A 19,126-nucleotide genomic window follows, 5' to 3' on the forward strand; every position below is an offset into this window, starting at 1 on the left:
CTTGCAAATTCTCATACTCATTTTGGACAAGCCAATATCGTATCAAACCGCAAAATTAACGTTCAACAAGTATTACACCATGGCTAGGGCTTTTAAAACAGCTACAGGACAAACACATCCCTTTGTGTGCCGCTGCAGAGATGAATTTCCTGTCATATTTCAGTAGTATTTTGCAATATTTGCATTGTACAGCCACATGGACTGTTACTATTGCTGAATACAACAGTGTCGTAATTTTTCCAAACAGTAGATTTAGACGCACCCTTCAGCACCGGAACGCTCCACTGCTGCACATTCTCATGTGGATAGCAGTGTTTTATAACTCAGCATTTAGTCACTCTTTACATTTAAGCAAATGCATATAGTTTTACAGGACAAATACGTTTTGTATCATTAGTTGGAACAAAACCGATTGTGAGCTATCAATCGGGCGCTGCACTTTTTTTTGTGTGTGTGCATTTGTATAAGACTGACTGTTCAAATTCGGTGGCGTTGGTGTTTTGTAACTGAACTGTATCCCATTAAGACCGCCCACGCAGCATTTGACAGGCGGCACAAAATGTCAGTTTATCAGCCGAGATGATTATTGGTTGTTAGTTACATTGGAAATTAATTGTATCCTGTGGTTACTTAATAAAGCCCGGCCACGCAGCATTTGACAGGCTGTACAAAACGTGACAATAAGTGGGTTTGTGAGATATTGAGAGAACCTATGGTGCATGGTGAGTGGTTTTTGAAAAAATGTGATAATAAACAGGGCATGATATTAAGCGAGGTGATATAGAACAGGCTCACCTGTATTTTTAATATAGAAAATGTCTCCTTCGTACATTGTTTTGGTTAACTGACGTGCACGTCCTCGCCACTCGCACAGCGCTTCACTCACTTTAGGCAGGCAAAAAAAGAACCAGAAAGTGAGTTTTAGGAAGCGCTGGCACAGTGCAAGAAAAAAATACTCACTTCAAATTAAAAACGCCATAATCAACTCACTGATAACACACTGACCCGACCGACCGGAGCCCGAACTATAACATACAAACTACACCCGACCCGACCCGAGCCCGACACTTTCTATCAGGTCCAGTCAGGCTCGGCTCGGGTAACAAGGCTCTAGTGCTGACTCAAACTTAAAAGAAAACTGAGTCAAGCAGACAAGCGTTTCAGCTAGTGCTTTCATCAGTGTAATGTGTGTGAGAGCGATTAGAAGTCTTGTTTGTTTTTTGAGTGGCTCTTGCAATATTATAGGTAGATTGACCCAGAAGTTCACTGTATCAGAAAATATATAAATATCTATGTTTGTATTATTATTTTTAATTAGATTAAATTAAACTGGCACTGCTTTTTGGAGCGTGATCTGAGAGGCGGGAGTTATTTATTTATTTTTCTTTCTATTCAATTTCCAGTAATTTCAGCCCGACGCAGACAGAGTAATTTCCAAAAGCCTCCATGCCGCCATGCTCCCTGCCTCCTACCACTTCTATACAGAGAAACCTGATCTCTGACAGTGCAATTAATCACCAGCATTTGTATCCAATACACAGTCGCAGCTGGCCTCCTTATTGAAATGAAAACGTGTTTAAAGCTGCAGCACTCCCACAATTAATATGTTCAGTTTGTCACAATGTGCAATTCCATCTTTGTGTTGGTTTACTGCATTCTTCCATATATATTAGCCAGAATAGTTTCTTCTTGTCTGGGTACAGCAGAGCTAGTGACTAACCCTGCTCAAACTCCTGGCTCCTGATCATTTCAATAATAGTAGACATCATTGAGGGGAGTTCTGAACCACAGGACTGAGTGCGGCACGGCTAGTGCCAGTTTCTATGCTTGTAACTTGCCTGCAGCACAGCAGATAGAGCATGCAGATCCAGCAGAGCCTGTCCTATCCAATCCTGTAAGATCCGATCCCCTCTGTTAACCAATGGACCTCTAGCATGTGTCATTTACACAGGCTAATACCAACTGAACGCTACTGATGGGAACTGATCAATGCACATTTCATTATTTGGCTAGCACAATACATTCAACTCATATTAGTACAGAATGGATTAAGAAAAAAAAAGTGTTTGGGAATTCAGTTTCATTTTGTACACGGTGTCACTTCACGTAAACTGCCCAGTTTAACCATTTTCAATAAAAATTAACAAAGCAAGGAATTGATATAATTACTGTACTGTTAAAAATCTGAAACAAGATTTTTTTCATGACTTCCAGAGACAGTTTGTTTTTGTGTGTGCTGTTCTTTTGTTGGTGTTATTTTTCTTAAACCCATTTCTGTCTCGGGTTACACGGTGCAAAAAAAAAAAAAGAAAACCTGTCGGATTACTTTGGCATAGACACAGAGAGCACGGTAAGAACTGCTTTTGGAATGCTGTTTTGTAAATTGCCAATTGCTGTATTACAGTGCTTTGTTTTGCAATAATATTCACAGATTGTGCTTTGTGTAGTGCACGTGCAGTACTGTACTGTGGTGTTTCAGACACTGATGTACCACACATTGTTATTGTATAATACCCCAACGTTACTAAAGCAGCTGTAATGTAGTATAACACCTCCCTCTGCTAGGATATTTTCACATATCCGATGGCCATTGGATATGACAGGTTCTGCTGTATTGTGTGTTTGTAATGCTGTTGTGTGTGTGATTGCCTCTCTGTCTCTCAGGTATGATGGAGGTGCTGCCCTCACGCTGTGTCCCCATTGCGAAGCGGGAGCTCATGTACGCCGGCACGGTTGGTCTGGCATGTTGGCTCGCCGGCGTGATCTTCATAAACCGCAAGAAGACGGACGATGCCATCAGCGTGATGTCAGAGACAGCGCAGACCATGCTCAAGGAAGACGTGAGTCCTTAAAGAGAGCAAACGACATGGTCCTGCACAGAGCACTGAACCCCTGCATGACCCTGCACAGAGCACTGACCCCCTGCATGATCCTGCACAGAGCACTGACCCCCTGCACAGAGCACTGACCCCCTGCACAGAGCACTGACCCCCTGCACAGAGCACTGACCCCCTGCACAGAGCACTGACCCCTGCACAGAGCACTGAACCCCTGCATAGAGCACTGAACCCCTGCATGACCCTGCACAGAGCACTGAACCCCTGCACAGAGCACTGAACCCCTGCACAGAGCACTGAACCCCTGCACAGAGCACTGACCCCTGCACAGATCACTGACCCCTGCACAGAGCACTGAACCCCTGCATGACCCTGCACAGAGCACTGAACCCCTGCACAGAGCACTGAACTCTACATGACCCTGCACTGAGCACTGAACCCTGCACAGAGCACTGAACTCTACATGACCCTGCACTGAGCACTGAACCCTGCACAGTGCACGGAACCCCCACAATTGGAAAAGTATTCTTCCAGATATATAATAAAAAGAGGTAATATAATTTATTTTAAAGATGGTTAGCACTACCAGTGATAATGTTAATAAGGCTAATAAGAGGTAATAGAATGGATTTTAAAGAAGCCTTGGTTAGCACTCCTTTAAAGGGAGGCCAGAGTTAATGCAAGTGGTGCTGATATGTTTAAGGGGCGAGGCAGCGTGTTGTAAAGCGTTGGCGTGATGCGCTGTCCGTTTGGTCCTGTGCAGGTGCGTGTGTGGGTGTTCCCTGAAGGCACTCGGAATCAGGATGGGTCGATGCTGCCGTTCAAGAGAGGAGCCTTCCACCTGGCAGTGCAGGCACGGGTGAGCCACTGCATGGGCGGGGTGTGGTTGGGGGGTGCTACAAACAACCATGGGAGGGGGACTCCAGGGATGGAAATAAGACTGTAATTGCATAGCAGTTTCACCCATTCCAGTTTTCACTACGAGCTTGATTAGCCCCAGTGTATACAAGCTCAGGTGTGTCTTATTAAACTCGTAGTAAAACTCGGAATGGATCAAACTGCTATGCAATGGGAGCCTTATTTCCATCTCTTAATTGAATTCTATATCCTCTCTCAGGGTAGCTCATGAAGAGTCTGGCCTGTGCTTGTTGTTCAACAATCCTGGGAAATTGAGTTCTGTTAAAGGGTACATCAGCATTGCATGAAAGATAAAACATCAATGATCCCACCTTGCTGTTCCCAATGTATTTAGTCATTGTATAATAATCCCTATGCTCCCAAACATCTGCATAGTGCCACACTGCTATGTCCAAAATCACTGTTCTCGAGCATCTCTTCTGAGCCAAAAAACATGACTTCCGCATGTACCCTCACATGTGCTCTGAAACGTGCCGGCGCATGCCCATGAAGCATTGTATAAGCTGTAGTCTGTGTGACAAACATGGCCTGTCTAATTTTAGATAAGGATGGCACTTGTGCCTGGTTTTGTTTTGTGCAGTAGACATCTTTCACACTGTACATGTTTCCTTCACATGTTGGATTTTGATGTATTATGATTTAATGTTGCATTTAATAAAAAAAAAAAACAAAAGCAAAAAAAAAAAAAAATCTGTGCTGTGTAAGTGATTGCAGGGAAAAAAAAAACCCAAGACGGAGTTGTTCTCATTTCCAGCTAATGAAGGGACCTGCCCACAATTATAGAAGCACTGTGTTACTTCAATATACGTCCCCAAAGTCTTAGATACAGCTCCAGCTGATTCGGAATGTTTGCAGAATGGACACGTATCAAATAAACTAGCAAATGAGATTCTGGAAACTATGTGTTTCCTTTCAGAATGAGCTCTTTGAGGCTGATTCGACCTAAAAAAATAAAAATGGTTTCATCCTTGTATTTGGTTTTCATTTGCATTTCCTGACACAACACATGCACAATCATCCACACGACATTGAGTAAGAGTCGAATTCAGCCACAAATTCCATCTCCCTATCGGTTTCTGAACAATCTGATGTTGAAATACTGTCTGGCATTATTTCGGACGTTCACTGTGTAAAGTCACACTGTGTTGCGGAGGAAAATTTGAATTTAAACTGTTAATGACACAACTTCGATATTTACGAACGAAAGCGCACATGATGCATAATTTGTTATACGGTGTAATGTTCCATTATAATAATGGATAAGCACAAAACAAAAGCAGGTACAAGTTCATTACTTATGGAAAATTAGACGGGCCATGTTTATCACACAGACAAGTGCGTTTCCACACGGAGGTAATATAGCTTACACAATGCTTCATTGGGCATGGAAGTCTTGTTTTTTGGGCTCAGAAGAGATGTTTGAGAATAATGATTTTGGACATAGCAGTGTGGCATTATGCAGATGTTTGGGCGCATACAGATTTATACAATGACCAAATACACTGGGAACAGCACGGTGGGATAGTCTGTTTTATCTTTCATGTAGTGCTGATGTACCCTTTAAACAATCTGAAGGCAAACTGGGAAATTGAGTTTAGTTATACATTGAAAGGGTATCTTGGGAAATTGAGTTCTGTTATACAATCAAGGGGTACCCTGGGATATGGAGCTCTTTTAAACAACCAGGGGGAGGCTCAGACGGAAATTGAGTTTATTTTTTATTTTTCTTTGGCGAACGTGTGTGGGGGGGGGGGGTGTCTTATTAATCTAACTTAGTGGCCATGAAGCTACAGGTGCCATTGAAATGCCATACTAACACCCGACTCTTCTAATGACGGTGGCGTTTCCTAGATCCACTAGGGGGCAGATTAATAGGGGGTGCACTTGGAGGTTTGACATGATTCTGAGAGCTCTTGAGGCCACTGCGTTTGCATTAAACTGTTTAAAAAGTCACCAGGATGTGATGAGAGAGACGGCGAGATGCACAAAGTGAGACTCCAACAACAAGAAGACTGTTTCAGTTGGGTGATACTTCACACTCTCAGTGGCTCTCTGTTCTTCTATATCGGATATCTGTGCTCACACCTCCTCCTCCTCCTCCTCCTCTTCCTGCCTTTCCCCTCCATTGTTCTCGGGCTGTTATCTCAAAAGAGCTCTACGCTTCCTCTGAAAGGACCCCTGGGGACTCTCTTCAGAACGCCCATGTTTTTTTGTTCATTTCTGTTCATATTTTTTGCTTTTCAGCTTGTGTGAACTCATTCGGTGTTCCTGTCTACACTTCAGTCATGAGTATTTAACACATGTGTAACAAATAAACCAGTCTTGGATTCACTTTTTGAAAAGAACCTGCTATATTGCAACTGTAGCATAAATGATAAAAACAGTAATGGTCTTCTAAAAAAAGTGTTGGGTGTGTGACCTCACTCCTGTGTGTTTCAGTGTTGGGTGTGTGACCTCACTCCTGTGTGTTTCAGTGTTGGGTGTGTAACCTCACTCCTGTGTGTTTCAGTGTTGGGTGTGTAACCTCACTCCTGTGTGTTTCAGTGTTGGGTGTGTAACCTCACTCCTGTGCGTTTCAGTGTTGGGTGTGTGACCTCACTCCTGTGTGTTTCAGTGTTGGGTGTGTAACCTCACTCCTGTGTGTTTCAGTGTTGGGTGTGTGACCTCACTACTGTGCGTTTCAGTGGTGGGTGTGTGACCTCACTCCTGTGTGTTTCAGTGTTGGGTGTGTAACCTCACTCCTGTGTGTTTCAGTGTTGGGTGTGTAACCTCACTCCTGTGTGTTTCAGTGTTGGGTGTGTAACCTCACTCCTGTGTGTTTCAGTGTTGGGTGTGTGACCTCACTCCTGTGTGTTTCAGTGTTGGGTGTGTAACCTCACTCCTGTGTGTTTGTGTTGGGTGTGTGACCTCACTACTGTGCGTTTCAGTGGTGGGTGTGTGACCTCACTCCTGTGTGTTTCAGTGTTGGGTGTGTAACCTCACTCCTGTGTGTTTCAGTGTTGGGTGTGTAACCTCACTCCTGTGTGTTTCAGTGTTGGGTGTGTGACCTCACTCCTGTGTGTTTCAGTGTTGGGTGTGTGACCTCACTCCTGTGCGTTTCAGTGTTGGGTGGCTCTCTAAATTTAAAACCTCTGGGTTTTAAATTTAGTTCCGCGCAGACCTATACTTAGAAACATAGAAGTAATTCAATCTAAATAAAAACCACATGACCCCCTGATACTCATGTGCTTCTTCTGTAGACCCTGTTGTGATGTAAACGTTTTGAATGCTTTGTCATTCAGCGTGATTCTAAGTGGAGTTGCTGCTAATAGGTTCCAGTGGGGATGGGACTTGTAATGCTTTTTAAACGCTGGTCCTCATTTAAAAGTCTATGCCTCTAATTGGTACCAGCAAAATCAGCACATGTGCCCCTGACTGCCACACAGCGCAGATTCCTATTCTAAACTGCAGAGGGGCCTGGGGGGGAGCACAATAATGAAAGAGACCCACAATTACAGGGGCTGCAGGGAACACTCATTACTGCCTGGAAAGTTCACTTTAAAATGAGTTAAATATGAAAATAAACCTAATCAATTCAATGGCAGAAGTTTTGACTTGAAGTCTTTCTCAGTGTCGTCATTGACAAAGGAAGTTACTGAATTCAATTACAATCGTTTAACAAAAGAAGTGCCTTCATTATTTTTAGAACAGCTTTTGGACTAACATTTCTACAGTGAGATCATGGCTCCCCTCTGTTCTTAACCGTGTGTAATACTGGCATGAGGTTTCTCATCCTCTCGGGTAAAGCAGTCAGGACTTCTTAAGGCAGCAAGACTGGGTTCCTCCGAGGAGCAGTTTGAAAGCTGTGGTGTAGTAACAGCTTGGAAGTCATTTTGAAGACCCATTGTAGCGGCTAGAGCTCTTGTTTTATGTGATTTGGGAACGAAGGAGGCTAGAGGAAGATTCTGATTGGCTGGTTCATATCAGGGTTGACATTCCTCAGTGTTAAAGGTGTCCTCTCTGGGTCTGGAGGAATTTCAGAATGATTTTCATAATCAGTACTTAGAACTTGCCACATCACTGCTAGTTTATATCGGGTCTTATTTATATCTTATAGAGTGGAGCTTTCTTTGGTATGAAAAACATCAGTGTTTGGTTCAGGTGGACCAGGGTATTAATTTAGTTAATATTAGTTATTCTTATTTATTTATTACTGATTTATGTGATTTCAGGATGTCTTCATTTAGTCTCAGTGCTTCCTTATTTTCTATTGACCTTCCTTATTACTTTATTTTGTTTGAAATCCTTTAAATTTTCCATAATATATTTTCCATTTACTGTGGTTCTATTAGCCTTCCAGGACACACACACACACTGAGACACAGACACACACACACACTGAGACACAGACACACACAGAGACCCCCCCCCCCCCCCCACACACACACACATTGAGACACACTCAACGTGTCACCTTTCTTGAACGGAATTCTCAGGAAACCGAACTCCAGCTCCGAGACAATGGCAGGAAGAGACTCTCTCTATTGGTGTGTACTGCAGCCCCTGCCCGGCAACACCGTGCTATGCAGTGCTGCTTAGTGTTGTGTTGCGTTGCTATGGAGACCGCAAGGCCTGACAAAAGGATTGTTTAACTTATTTATCTGTCTATCAATATATACATAATTTGATTTCCTTGGGATATCCTGATCTGACACACCCTCTTTGATAAAGGAATTAGAGCAGAAGAAGCACTGTTTGAAATGAATTTGCAGTTTGTTCCATGTGTTGGGGTGTGTATAGATCCCTCGGGGGGCAAAAAACTCCCTACAAGGCAGGGAAACCTGACTAAACCTACCCCATAATGTTTAACAATATATATTTGAACATAAAAAATAGTTCTAAAAGGAAACTTTTTCAATGCATTGAGTGTTTGAGATATCCCAGTTAATTTAATTTTTAAAACTACCCCTTCTGTCTGGAGACTTCAGCTCAAGAACGCCTTTACAATGTTCGCTATACTGAATGGTACCGCAGTCACAACAGCTGACTGAAGAACTGCTGGTTTAGGACAGAATAGCAAACAGTAATTCTTCAAACTGGATGCACAGAATCAAAAGACAGTATTTGGGACTCTCTTCAGAAACACTCGGATTTGCTTTTAAAAGAGTCTGCAGTGTAAGTGTTTATCACATTGCCATTTACTTCCCATCGCCACATAATCAATGTGCAACTTAAAAGTTTTACAATATCAAAACATTAACCTCACGAAAAAAAAGATTTAGTTTTTATCAGACGCCTTTATCCAAGGCGACTTGCAGAGATTAGGGTGTGTAAACTTTGCATCACTTACAACAACGTCTCACCCGAAAGACGGAGCACAAGGAGGTGAAGTGACTTGCTCAGGGTCACACAGTGAGTCGGTGAGTGAGCCGGGATTTGATCTGAGGACCTCCTGGTTACAAGCGCCTTTCTTTAACCACCAGGCCACACAGCCTCCTATTATAAACTTTTTATTGAAGCCAACTTAAAAATGATCCGAAGGGACTCGTGTAATTTCCCGTGGCTTGGCACTCTGTAGACTCTTTGTGTTTTCTTCCAGCATTTTTTGTTTTGCAAATAAGAAATGTATCCATTTTGATGTATCCATGCGATCTAGATGTACAGTACTCTACCAAATACCAAAAACAAATTCAACCATTCAACTGAGAAACTGAGAGTGGTGGTTTTCCAGGGCTGTAATGTGATCAATGCAGATCTGGGGGGAAAATGTTTTCCTGATTTTTTTTTTTTATTTTTTTTTTTTATTATTATTTTTTTTAATATACATAAAACTGAACAAAACAAACCTGAAAAAAAAAGGGGCCCAGTTTCATGAAGGCGGTTGTTTTTACATTATGTACCCCATTGGAGCTTGCAGACGGCTGTCTTGGCAAGTTGCTATTGCATTCAAACAAGTACTGTGAATGAAACAGTTATGGTGCAGTTCTGAAGTTCACATTGCAGAAAACGGTGAAAATAATGGAACGGAAGGAAGGTGCTGGCGAGAAATTAAGATACATTTTTATTTATTTTCTGTTTCACTTGTATAAAATACACCCCATGTTTAAACAAGCATTTTTTGAAAAACGTAGACGAGAGTGAAAAATCAAGATGTCATTTTAAACTTTATTTATTTATTATTTTTTTAAGTTGTGCACGGACCCTTTTTAAGTTTAAATATTTTTTTAGTAAACTTACATGACATAAGCAATTGGTGTTTGTTTTTATTAGCACTGTATTTTCTTACATTTTTTTCCCCATGGTAACATAAAATGAAGCAGAAAATGTGAACTTTGTGCTTAAAATAAACATTTACAATGTTAAATTCTTAGTATTGCAAATAAGCCCAAACCAGTGGATGATTAGCTCAAGTTCAGGAGCTGTTGCCTTGTGTGTGCTGCACTGAAAGTATTCTGTGTGGCTTCTTTTGTAGGTTCAATGTTTATTATTATTATTACAGTACAACGTCTCATATCTGACCCCCTGTGGAATGGGGTGTAGACAGATATGTGAGAGTCAGATTTGCAAACATCTATAGAAAAAGCATTACACATCCATAAATAGGTTCGTGAACAAAAACAACACGCAACTTGCTAAATATATATTGTACCTCCACTTTATTTGACTGGATACTTGGATCAAGTTTCACAGACCCTATTTTACTGTCCTGACTTGTAAATCAATAAAAAAATAAAAATAAATTAATAAATTTTTACCTAATTTTGCTTGGCAGGCGCTGTTTTGTTCATTCTCAAGTATTGACATCTCTGGGTTTGTAAAACCAGTAGTTAAAGTTCACTTATTTGGTGTACATTCTAATTTCAGGTGTAAGCTGAATCTCTTAACTTCATTCAATTTGGGTTCCTGAGCAAAAAATCCAACACAGCCATGGATCCCAGATTCCTGTCACTTTTTTTTTTTTTTTTACTTCTCCTCACTTTCATCTCTGTTACAAAGCTTATTGACCCCTCTCTGTTCCTCCAGGTTCCCATAATTCCAGTTGTGATGTCGTCCTATAAAGAGTTCTACAATATAAAGGAGAACAAGTTCACCACAGGTAACCCCTCTCGCCTGTCTCCCTGAACGAGTTCACCACAGGTAACCCCTCTCGCCTGTCTCCCTGAACGAGTTCACCACAGGTAACCCCTCTCGCCTGTCTCCCTGAACGAGTTCACCACAGGTAACCCCTCTCGCCTGTCTCCCTGAACGAGTTCACCACAGGTAACCCCTCTCGCCTGTTTCCCTGTGCGCGGGTTTGAAAATGCAGCTCTGCAGACTTGCAAATTCCTGATCTGATATTCCCGTCCTTCCTGCGTTATTATTCCCTTGTTTTACTAATCTGATATCTTTCTGATTCAATAACAGTCTTACCCAGCATTGTTCAGATTGTCTGAAGTTATTCTGATATTACAGTAGAACAGTTTTCATTGATATTCCACTTTTCCATTTTTTCTACCAATATATCAAAATGATTCCAGTGTTTTACAGCTGTCCCAGTGTTCTTCCACTATTCTAGTTTTGCTCCGATGGTATTCCGATCTCTCCTCACTGTATCCCTCTCTCTCTCAGGGACCTGCGTGGTGCGGATCCTCCCCAGGATCGATACTAAAGGCCTGACTCCGGACGACGTTGCAGATCTTGCGGACCGCACCCGGCAAACCATGCTGTCCACCTTCCTGCAGCTCTCCAGCACCCCCTGCCCTGCCAGCGGGGAACATGCGGGACACACGCCCTGCAGCGCAGAGAGAGAGACCCACGACGTGCAGTGAGGAGACGCTCAGACACACCAACATGCAACCCCATCCCGCCTTTCCACGGGAGACAGCTTCTACAGTGCGTGAGAGAGGAGAGGGAGAGAGGGATAAGGGTGGCCGATCTTAAAATTGAGAAAGGAGTCAAGCAGACAAACGTTTCAGGCAATGCCTTCATTAGATGTTTATCTGTAACTGTATCATAAATCTGTGAAACTGGAGAAAATTCAGTGCGGACAAGCATTTCCGGCTAGTGCCTTCTAGGGGTGTATCAATGAATTGTGATTCTTCCTTTACACAATGTACTGTACGGCAATAGAGATATACTGTTTGTGTCGTGATACGAAACCAAAAGCACCACAACATAGCTCATTGTAGTTTACCAAATGGGTCCTGAATGAAGAGAAAGTATCTTTTTTTTTTTTTAAACAAAATGGTCTGTCGTTAAATAATCATTTGATCTTCTACACATCGTACAAGCAGCCAAACATACGTCCTGATACGTATCGTACTGCGATTATTGTTGTTATTATAGGCAGTTTATCCAGAACTTCAAACACTCCGTTTTCCAGTATCTCTCCTACACATTACACTGATGAAGGCATTAAACGTTTGCTCTTACAGTTTCACCTCAGTAACACTGATGGAGGCACTAGCTGAAACGCTTGTCTGCTTGACTCAGTTTCTTCTAGTTTCAGTAACACTGATGAAGGCACTAGCTGAAACGCTTGTCTGCTTGATTCAGTTTCTTCTAGTTTCAGTAACACTGATGAAGGCACTAGCTGAAACGCTTGTCTGCTTGACTCAGTTTCTTCTAGTTTCAGTCACACTGATGAAGGCACTAGCTGAAACGCTTGTCTGCTTGACTCAGTTTCTTCTAGTTTCTGTAACACTGATGAAGGCACTAGCTGAAACGCTTGTCTGCTTGACTCAGTTTCACTAGTTTCAGTAACACTGATGAAGGCACTAGCTGAAACACTTGTCTGCTTGACTCAGTTTCAGTAACACTGATGAAGGCTCTAGCTGAAACGCTTGTCTGCTTGACTCAGTTTCTTCTAGTATCAGTAACACTGATGAAGGCTCTAGCTGAAACGCTTGTCTGCTTGACTCAGTTTCTTCTAGTATCAGTAACACTGATGAAGGCTCTAGCTGAAACGCTTGTCTGCTTGACTCAGTTTCTTCTAGTTTCTGTAACACTGATGAAGGCACTAGCTGTGTCTGCTTGTCTTTGTTTCTCTGAGTTTTTTGATGTGTGTTTATGAAGTGCTTGAATCTTTTTTGATGTGCATTACCAGAAGGGTGTTGTGATCAGTCTCTTCAAAACCCACAAATACTCCCCTTTGTACACAGACACAAGACAGCATGGGTAATGTTTCAGGTACAAGAGAGAGAACACGAGAGAGAAAAGGATGGAAGGGACACGGGGCTGGTTGATCACCCAGTTTGTTTACATTCTCCCAAAGAAAGGTTGTGTTTTTTTTTTAATTTTTTTTTAGCTGTAAGGACACAATCTTCCTCCCCCCTTTGAAACCTGCTTGCCACTACATGTCTGTCACTCTGTGAGCCAAAAATCAAGTACAATAGTTTTGCCTTAATAGTTAAATGGTTAGATGGTTAAATGCATCATCTGAATGTTCCTGAAATGTAGAATTTCTTTCCTTGAAGCTCTTACTGAGTGTGTGTTCTCTAGAAGGACCTATTTCTGCTAAGTTCTTTATTTAACAGGCTTGCTGACTGCTCCGGGAAAAACTGCTTCTGCAAAGACTCCTCTGGGCTGATTGTTGGGAAGTGAGGTTGGGGGGAAGAATATTAGCAAGGCTAATATGCTTCCCCGCCCCAGCTTGGAAAAGCAGTCTTTTTGGAAGCAGTAATAGTAAACAAGCTAGTTCAGGAGGCAGGACAGACCTCCCCCTCCCACGGCACAGACCTCGGGACAGAGAGCAGCAGGGTGGAGCTGAGGGGGGTGCAGGGATGGGAATGAATCACACGTATAGCTCTGATAGCCCAGAATTAGATGTGTAACAGTTATTATAACTAGGGCTTCTGTTTTTGGGGTTTTATTAATTGTATTTTCCGGTGCTTATTTTTAGCTATTTGAGTTTTATGTAAATCGTTTTTTTTCGGGGCTTTCGTTTTTGATATACTGTATGAAATTAGTGTTTTCGGTTACTTTCCAAAATGCTTTTTTTGTGTCAAAATACGTATAGTAACTGGACAGTACTTGCACACTTAAGTTGTACCTTCTTTCCTTTGCTGTCTTCCACAATGAAATCCCTATGGTCACGGGCACATTCTTCTGGGGTTTTTGTGTGTAGGCATTTTTGTACATTTCGCCACAATTCTGTTTTAAATCCTCCCGTATTTTAACTGTAATACAGCTTTAAATCCCGCTAGCAAGCCTCCATCCTGATTGTAATCTCGTTTTAAATCTCGCAAGCGGAGTCTCCAATAGAAATGTAGGAATGTTCTGTTACTCAGTAGTTGGGGTGTGTTTAAAGTATTCAGAACGAATCAATGATAGATACAAGTCAGGAAGGCGGGACATAGTCTAGCAGCACTGGAAAATATGTTTATTATTATTTTTGTAGTAGGTTTTATTTTTTAATGGGAAAAGGGTAAAGTCAACGTGACTCGATTAACCATTTCCACAGGTGTTTATTGGCTAGCCACCGATTTCATTATTTTTTTTGTATCGGGGGTATTTTATCGGTTAAATCCGAAAATCAGAAGCCCTAATTATAACTCGCATGTCAGAAATGAACCAATCACAGTGAAGTGTTTGTCAAAATTCCAGTCCATCTTATCCTGTGTGCAGGTGTCATCCCGAGCATACAACACCACACCTGCTGCCAGCGTTCAAAAATCAAAACTAAATGCACATCAAGGTACCTTTTGTAAAATGGATCGTCCAATTAACTGCACGAGATGGCACCCCTTCCACATCCTTCCACCCTACACACGGCAAATTCATTCTGATAGTGGTCTTAGCAGACAGAATGGCACCGAGCACTCCCAGTGAGACTGGGAATACAAGCTAGATGAGCCACTTCAGCAGAGCAGCTCAGAGCTCCAACAACTGATCTTTCTTTACATCTGTATATTTTATATTTTTTTACATTTTTATTTGCCTTCCTATTTTCTGTTTTGTCTCGGTGTGTTTTTAATATATATTTATTCGTATTTTTTAAAAATATGGCGTGTACCATGTGGTGTTTTGTTTTGAATATTTTCAATTTTGTTTACACATTTGTGTGTGTAGTTCTCTAGATGTACGGAGCCAGCACTGTGATTCATCGCAGAGCGCTGTAGTTATTATTCCAGGAATGAGCATGAGGCTAAATAACCTGAAAGTGAAATACAAACACAGCAGCACTGTCAGTGCTCTGAATGCCCCTGGGGCAGTCTGTTTATATAACAAGTACAATATGTGGGAAAAGTATGTTTAAACCTCCGGAACTAAAAGTACTGTACTAGGAACTAGCTAATACATTAAAGTACAGGGAACTCAGTACTGTACTGGGGATCTAAGAGACAGCTAATCCAATACAGTCTAGTCTACACAACTAACAGCACTACTGTGGATCTGAGAGACAGCTAATGCAATACAGTCTAGTCTACACAACTAACAGCACGGTACTGTACTAGTAACTCTGAAAGCCTGCTAATTCAATGCAGTCTAGTCCCAGCTTTATTGAACATTGACCATAACCCTACTTCATTGAATGGGCGCTGGTTTGTATCTTGAGTGCATGAGAGGGTGGGTGTGTTGCAGTCTAGCAGTGGCTCCAGAATGCCATGCTGACAGAACCTCTCCCTATTCCTAGAGACTGTGTTCTAGCCTGGAGAGCGGGCAGGGCTGCTGCAGTACCGTTTTTAACTAGATTCATCAGTCAGGCCTGTGCCGGCGCTGTGCTGTTTATTTGGTGTTTTATGTTTTAGTTTTAGTATTTATTTACACTGCAGCGTGCCAAAATTATGCATGAAAAAAAATCAGTAAAAACTGAGCGAGGTCTGAAAATCCTGGGTGACTTAAAATTGTAAATAAAATAATGTAAAATATATAATATTTATATTTATATCTATATTTATACCTCCCAATTAAGGCAACTTTTTTACCAGTCCTGATCTGCTCCTGTTGTGTAAATTGTGTAAAATCTACTTCAGTGTAAATTGAATATTAAGCCCCTCCCCCACGCATCTCTTAAATTCCCTCTGAGACCAACATGCTGTAAAACTACCAGCCGCCTTGCAGCAAAAACACCTGCTCGATTATCCATTGAAGTCTAGTCAAATAAATGAGATAACCAGGATGGAGACAAGACTACCTTTGCATAGCCATTTCTTATCTAGAACTTTACTAATTAAATGTTTATTTATAACAAGGAATTTTCAGTGTTTAATAGGAAGGCCACTTCCTGTAAATTCTCAAGTATGCAGTTGCAATCTGGCTGTCAGCCTCCGTGTTCACACAGCAGCAGGTGTACAGAGTTGGCCAGTTTGTTTCATACTTAGTTGAGTGCTGTGCTGTCTTCCACACAGATACATGCTGCAGTCATTCACACAGCGGGACGGAGGGCTTCTCAGGATGGCTCTTCTCATTGGGGTTATAGACATGTCAAACAGTTTAACCCTGAAGTTTAAATGCTTAGGATATTAAATGGAAACTCCTAACTGAGATCCATCATGTCTGGTAAATGTATTTGTGTTTCTTTTTTTTTTATTGTGTTTTTATCTTGTGATTATGGGGATGTGCTCACGTTTCTTTCTTTCTTTTGTTGTTGTTCATTGCTTGTATTTATTATTATTTGCCAAAAAAATGTGTGTTCTTGTATAACTTTTTTGTTTTTGTTTTGATATACTTTTCTGTTTTGGAAATAGAGAGGCGGGGAGGAAGGTTGATTTTTATCTTTAAGTAGCTTCAGGAGTACTTTCCATTTCTTTTTAACAATCCCCTTACTGGTGTTTGCAGTCATTCTGACTTCTTCTGTTGCTCCTCAATGGAATCCTTCTCACTTCTCTAGATCTGCCTTTACCTGGCTTTGAGCTGCTTTGAGCTGCTTTGAGCTTGCCTGGAGAACCCCAAGTGCCAGGCACTGAACAGCCTTCCTCATTCCATTCAAGTCACATGACAGTGTGACCTTTAAACTCTGCTCTGCCTATCTGCTCTCTGTATCCATGTAGAGAAGGGTCTGGGTTAGATCCATGTGGAGAAGGCTCTGGGTTAGATTGAGTCCTATTGTCACATGATTGTGCTTTTTATATGGTGCTTGCATTAAAAATGTAAACTGCCTTTTTTAACTTTGATTTTCTAGTATTTAGACACGGACAGAGAGAGCTAGGGTAGGTGGGAAGTAATGCAAGTGTTTGGACAGCCAGAACATAAATAATACAAGACAAAAACTAACCGGACAGCTTCCTCTGTTCCAGTTTTTCTTTGTTTCCTTCGCTTGTGAAGTCCAAGCTAAACAATCGATGTACAGACACCTGCAGCTCATGGTTGGCCAATGTGGTATAACCCTGCTGTCGCTGTTACCTACTTGTGGGATCAACTATTTAAGTTTGATGTTGGGCAATCGAAAACTAACCCTGGGTTGCTGTTTAATGGATTTTGTCTTTTTTTTTTTTTTGTAAATTACTTTTTGATCAGTGTAAGTATGCTTGTTGCTCTGGACAAAAAAAAACATGAAGACTTCTAAAGACTGCATTAAGTGGAAATGCCTTTTTTGTCCTCCACCTTGGAACTTTTTTTTCAGTGGATTTGGACGATTTAAAAAAACATTTTAAAATAAACTTGAAAGATAATCCATTCAGTTCAGAATTATCTTTGCACTGGACAAAGGACCTAACTCCTCCCTCATCCAACCCCCATAGGATGCTGCCACCATTCCGTCACTGCAACCCTCCAATAAGATTGAACTGTAAATATTACAAGCTCTTTTGATTGGGTGTTTGGGACCAGGTAATTAGCATTTAGGGGGTGGAAGAGCCAGTGAATGCAATTTTAAAAAGTGTAACCTATAAAACTAAAAACTACACCTACCAGCATGCATCTATCCTCATCGTAACAGTGAGGACTGATGGTTGCTGAAGAATTGCTACTGAAATAATCAGGAGATTGCCAGTCGCAATCTGAACAGTCAGTAATCAGAATGAAAACTACAGCTCCTAGCATGCCTCTGCACTAGCGGGAACAGAGGGATGATGGGAGCTGTAGTTCTTTATACAGGTAGCTGAAGAAGTATTACTAAAATGATACATTCTTATCAGCACCAGTAATATTATGACTGCCCCCATTATGCTGATGATCTCCGTTTCTTTGCTTGTATTTATATACTTCAGTTTGAAATACACAGATATTTCACCAACAACGCTATAGATAAAAAGGTACTGCTGCTTCCTGGTACCTAATCACTTCCTGTTGTGCTGGAGGTCAAACTCCCTCAGAGGGTCTCACTGCAATCAGACTGTGTGACCTACAGCACAGCAACCAGCTTCCCTAAATCTCCCTTCCATGTGCTACGCAGTCTCAACACACAGTTTTGAAAGAGACACGTGCTATAGTCCCACGCTTCCTTGGTCACCTGCAGAGTGAAATCATCCACGCCTTCTTACATTAACCAGCCAGCTGCTGCTGCTTCCTCCATTGCAACCCCAAGGACACTAGGAAGTGAAACAGAAACAGGCTTCCGGAAAGTAAGGCATGCAGAATTTGGTGTAGTACAAGATACTGCCCTGTGTGTTTCTTAACTGCACGTGAGACCTCGAAACCCTTATAAGTTATACTATGCGTTTATCACAGCTTACCATGGTTTACTATGTTTATGAATATGCCTTACTGTACTTGTCTGTGCTTTACCATGCTTTTACTATATGTTATTACACCTTGCTGTGCTTTTACTGTGGGAGACATTTATAGGGGTAGTGAGACTGGGAGGAAGATGGATTAATGAAGGCTCCTGCTGGCTCTGCTGCCCCTGTGGTCCGGCGGTTGGTTTTGCAGAATGCAGTGTGCGTCTCTATTGCATTGTGCAGTATTGTCTTGACAGGTTTCTGCTGTAGATTGTGCCTGCTGTCTGCATATAGACTTTGTGTGTATATACTTGTCTAGGGACGTCCTGTATACAAATGATATACTGTATATGTTTTATAAACTCTGTTGAAAGGGACCTGCGTGTTTGTTGTTTTATTTTATAGGTATTGAGAAATTAACCAGTGAGGATTTGTTAACGTTCCAGCGCAAGAGTTTTATATTTAACTGCACCCGACACCCCGCGGATTAGTGTATAGAACACACACCCGACACCCGCGGATTAGTGTAAATAACACACACCCGACACCCCGCGGATTAGTGTAAAGAACACGCACCTGACACCCCACGGATTAGTGTAAAGAACACACACCCGACACCCCGCGGATTAGTGTATATAACACACACCCGACACCCCGCGGATTAGTGTAAATAACACACACCCGACACCCCGCGGATTAGTGTAAAGAACACACACCCGACACACTGCGGATTAGTGTAAATAACACACACCCGACACCCCGCGGATTAGTGTAAAGAACACGCACCCGACACCCCGCGGATTAGTGTAAATA

The 19,126-nt window shown here is 41.8% G+C and overlaps 1 protein-coding gene across 1 annotated transcript in view; it reads left to right on the forward strand.

Annotated features, from left to right (window-relative positions):
- The window catches only part of LOC117962695 (1-acyl-sn-glycerol-3-phosphate acyltransferase alpha-like), a 31,058-nt gene extending 12,368 nt beyond the window's left edge, over positions 1-18,690 (forward strand). Inside the window, exons 4-7 of the mRNA XM_059011011.1 lie at positions 2,665-2,840; positions 3,601-3,696; positions 10,758-10,830; positions 11,343-18,690. Coding sequence (XP_058866994.1) covers positions 2,665-2,840; positions 3,601-3,696; positions 10,758-10,830; positions 11,343-11,542 — 545 coding nt within the window. The 3' untranslated portion in view covers positions 11,543-18,690. The remainder of the gene's footprint in view (positions 1-2,664; positions 2,841-3,600; positions 3,697-10,757; positions 10,831-11,342) is intronic.
- The last annotated feature ends 436 nt before the right edge of the window (positions 18,691-19,126 follow it).

Source organism: Acipenser ruthenus, chromosome 41 (genome assembly GCF_902713425.1).
Source record: "Acipenser ruthenus chromosome 41, fAciRut3.2 maternal haplotype, whole genome shotgun sequence".
In the NCBI taxonomy this organism is placed as follows: Eukaryota; Metazoa; Chordata; class Actinopteri; order Acipenseriformes; family Acipenseridae; genus Acipenser; species Acipenser ruthenus.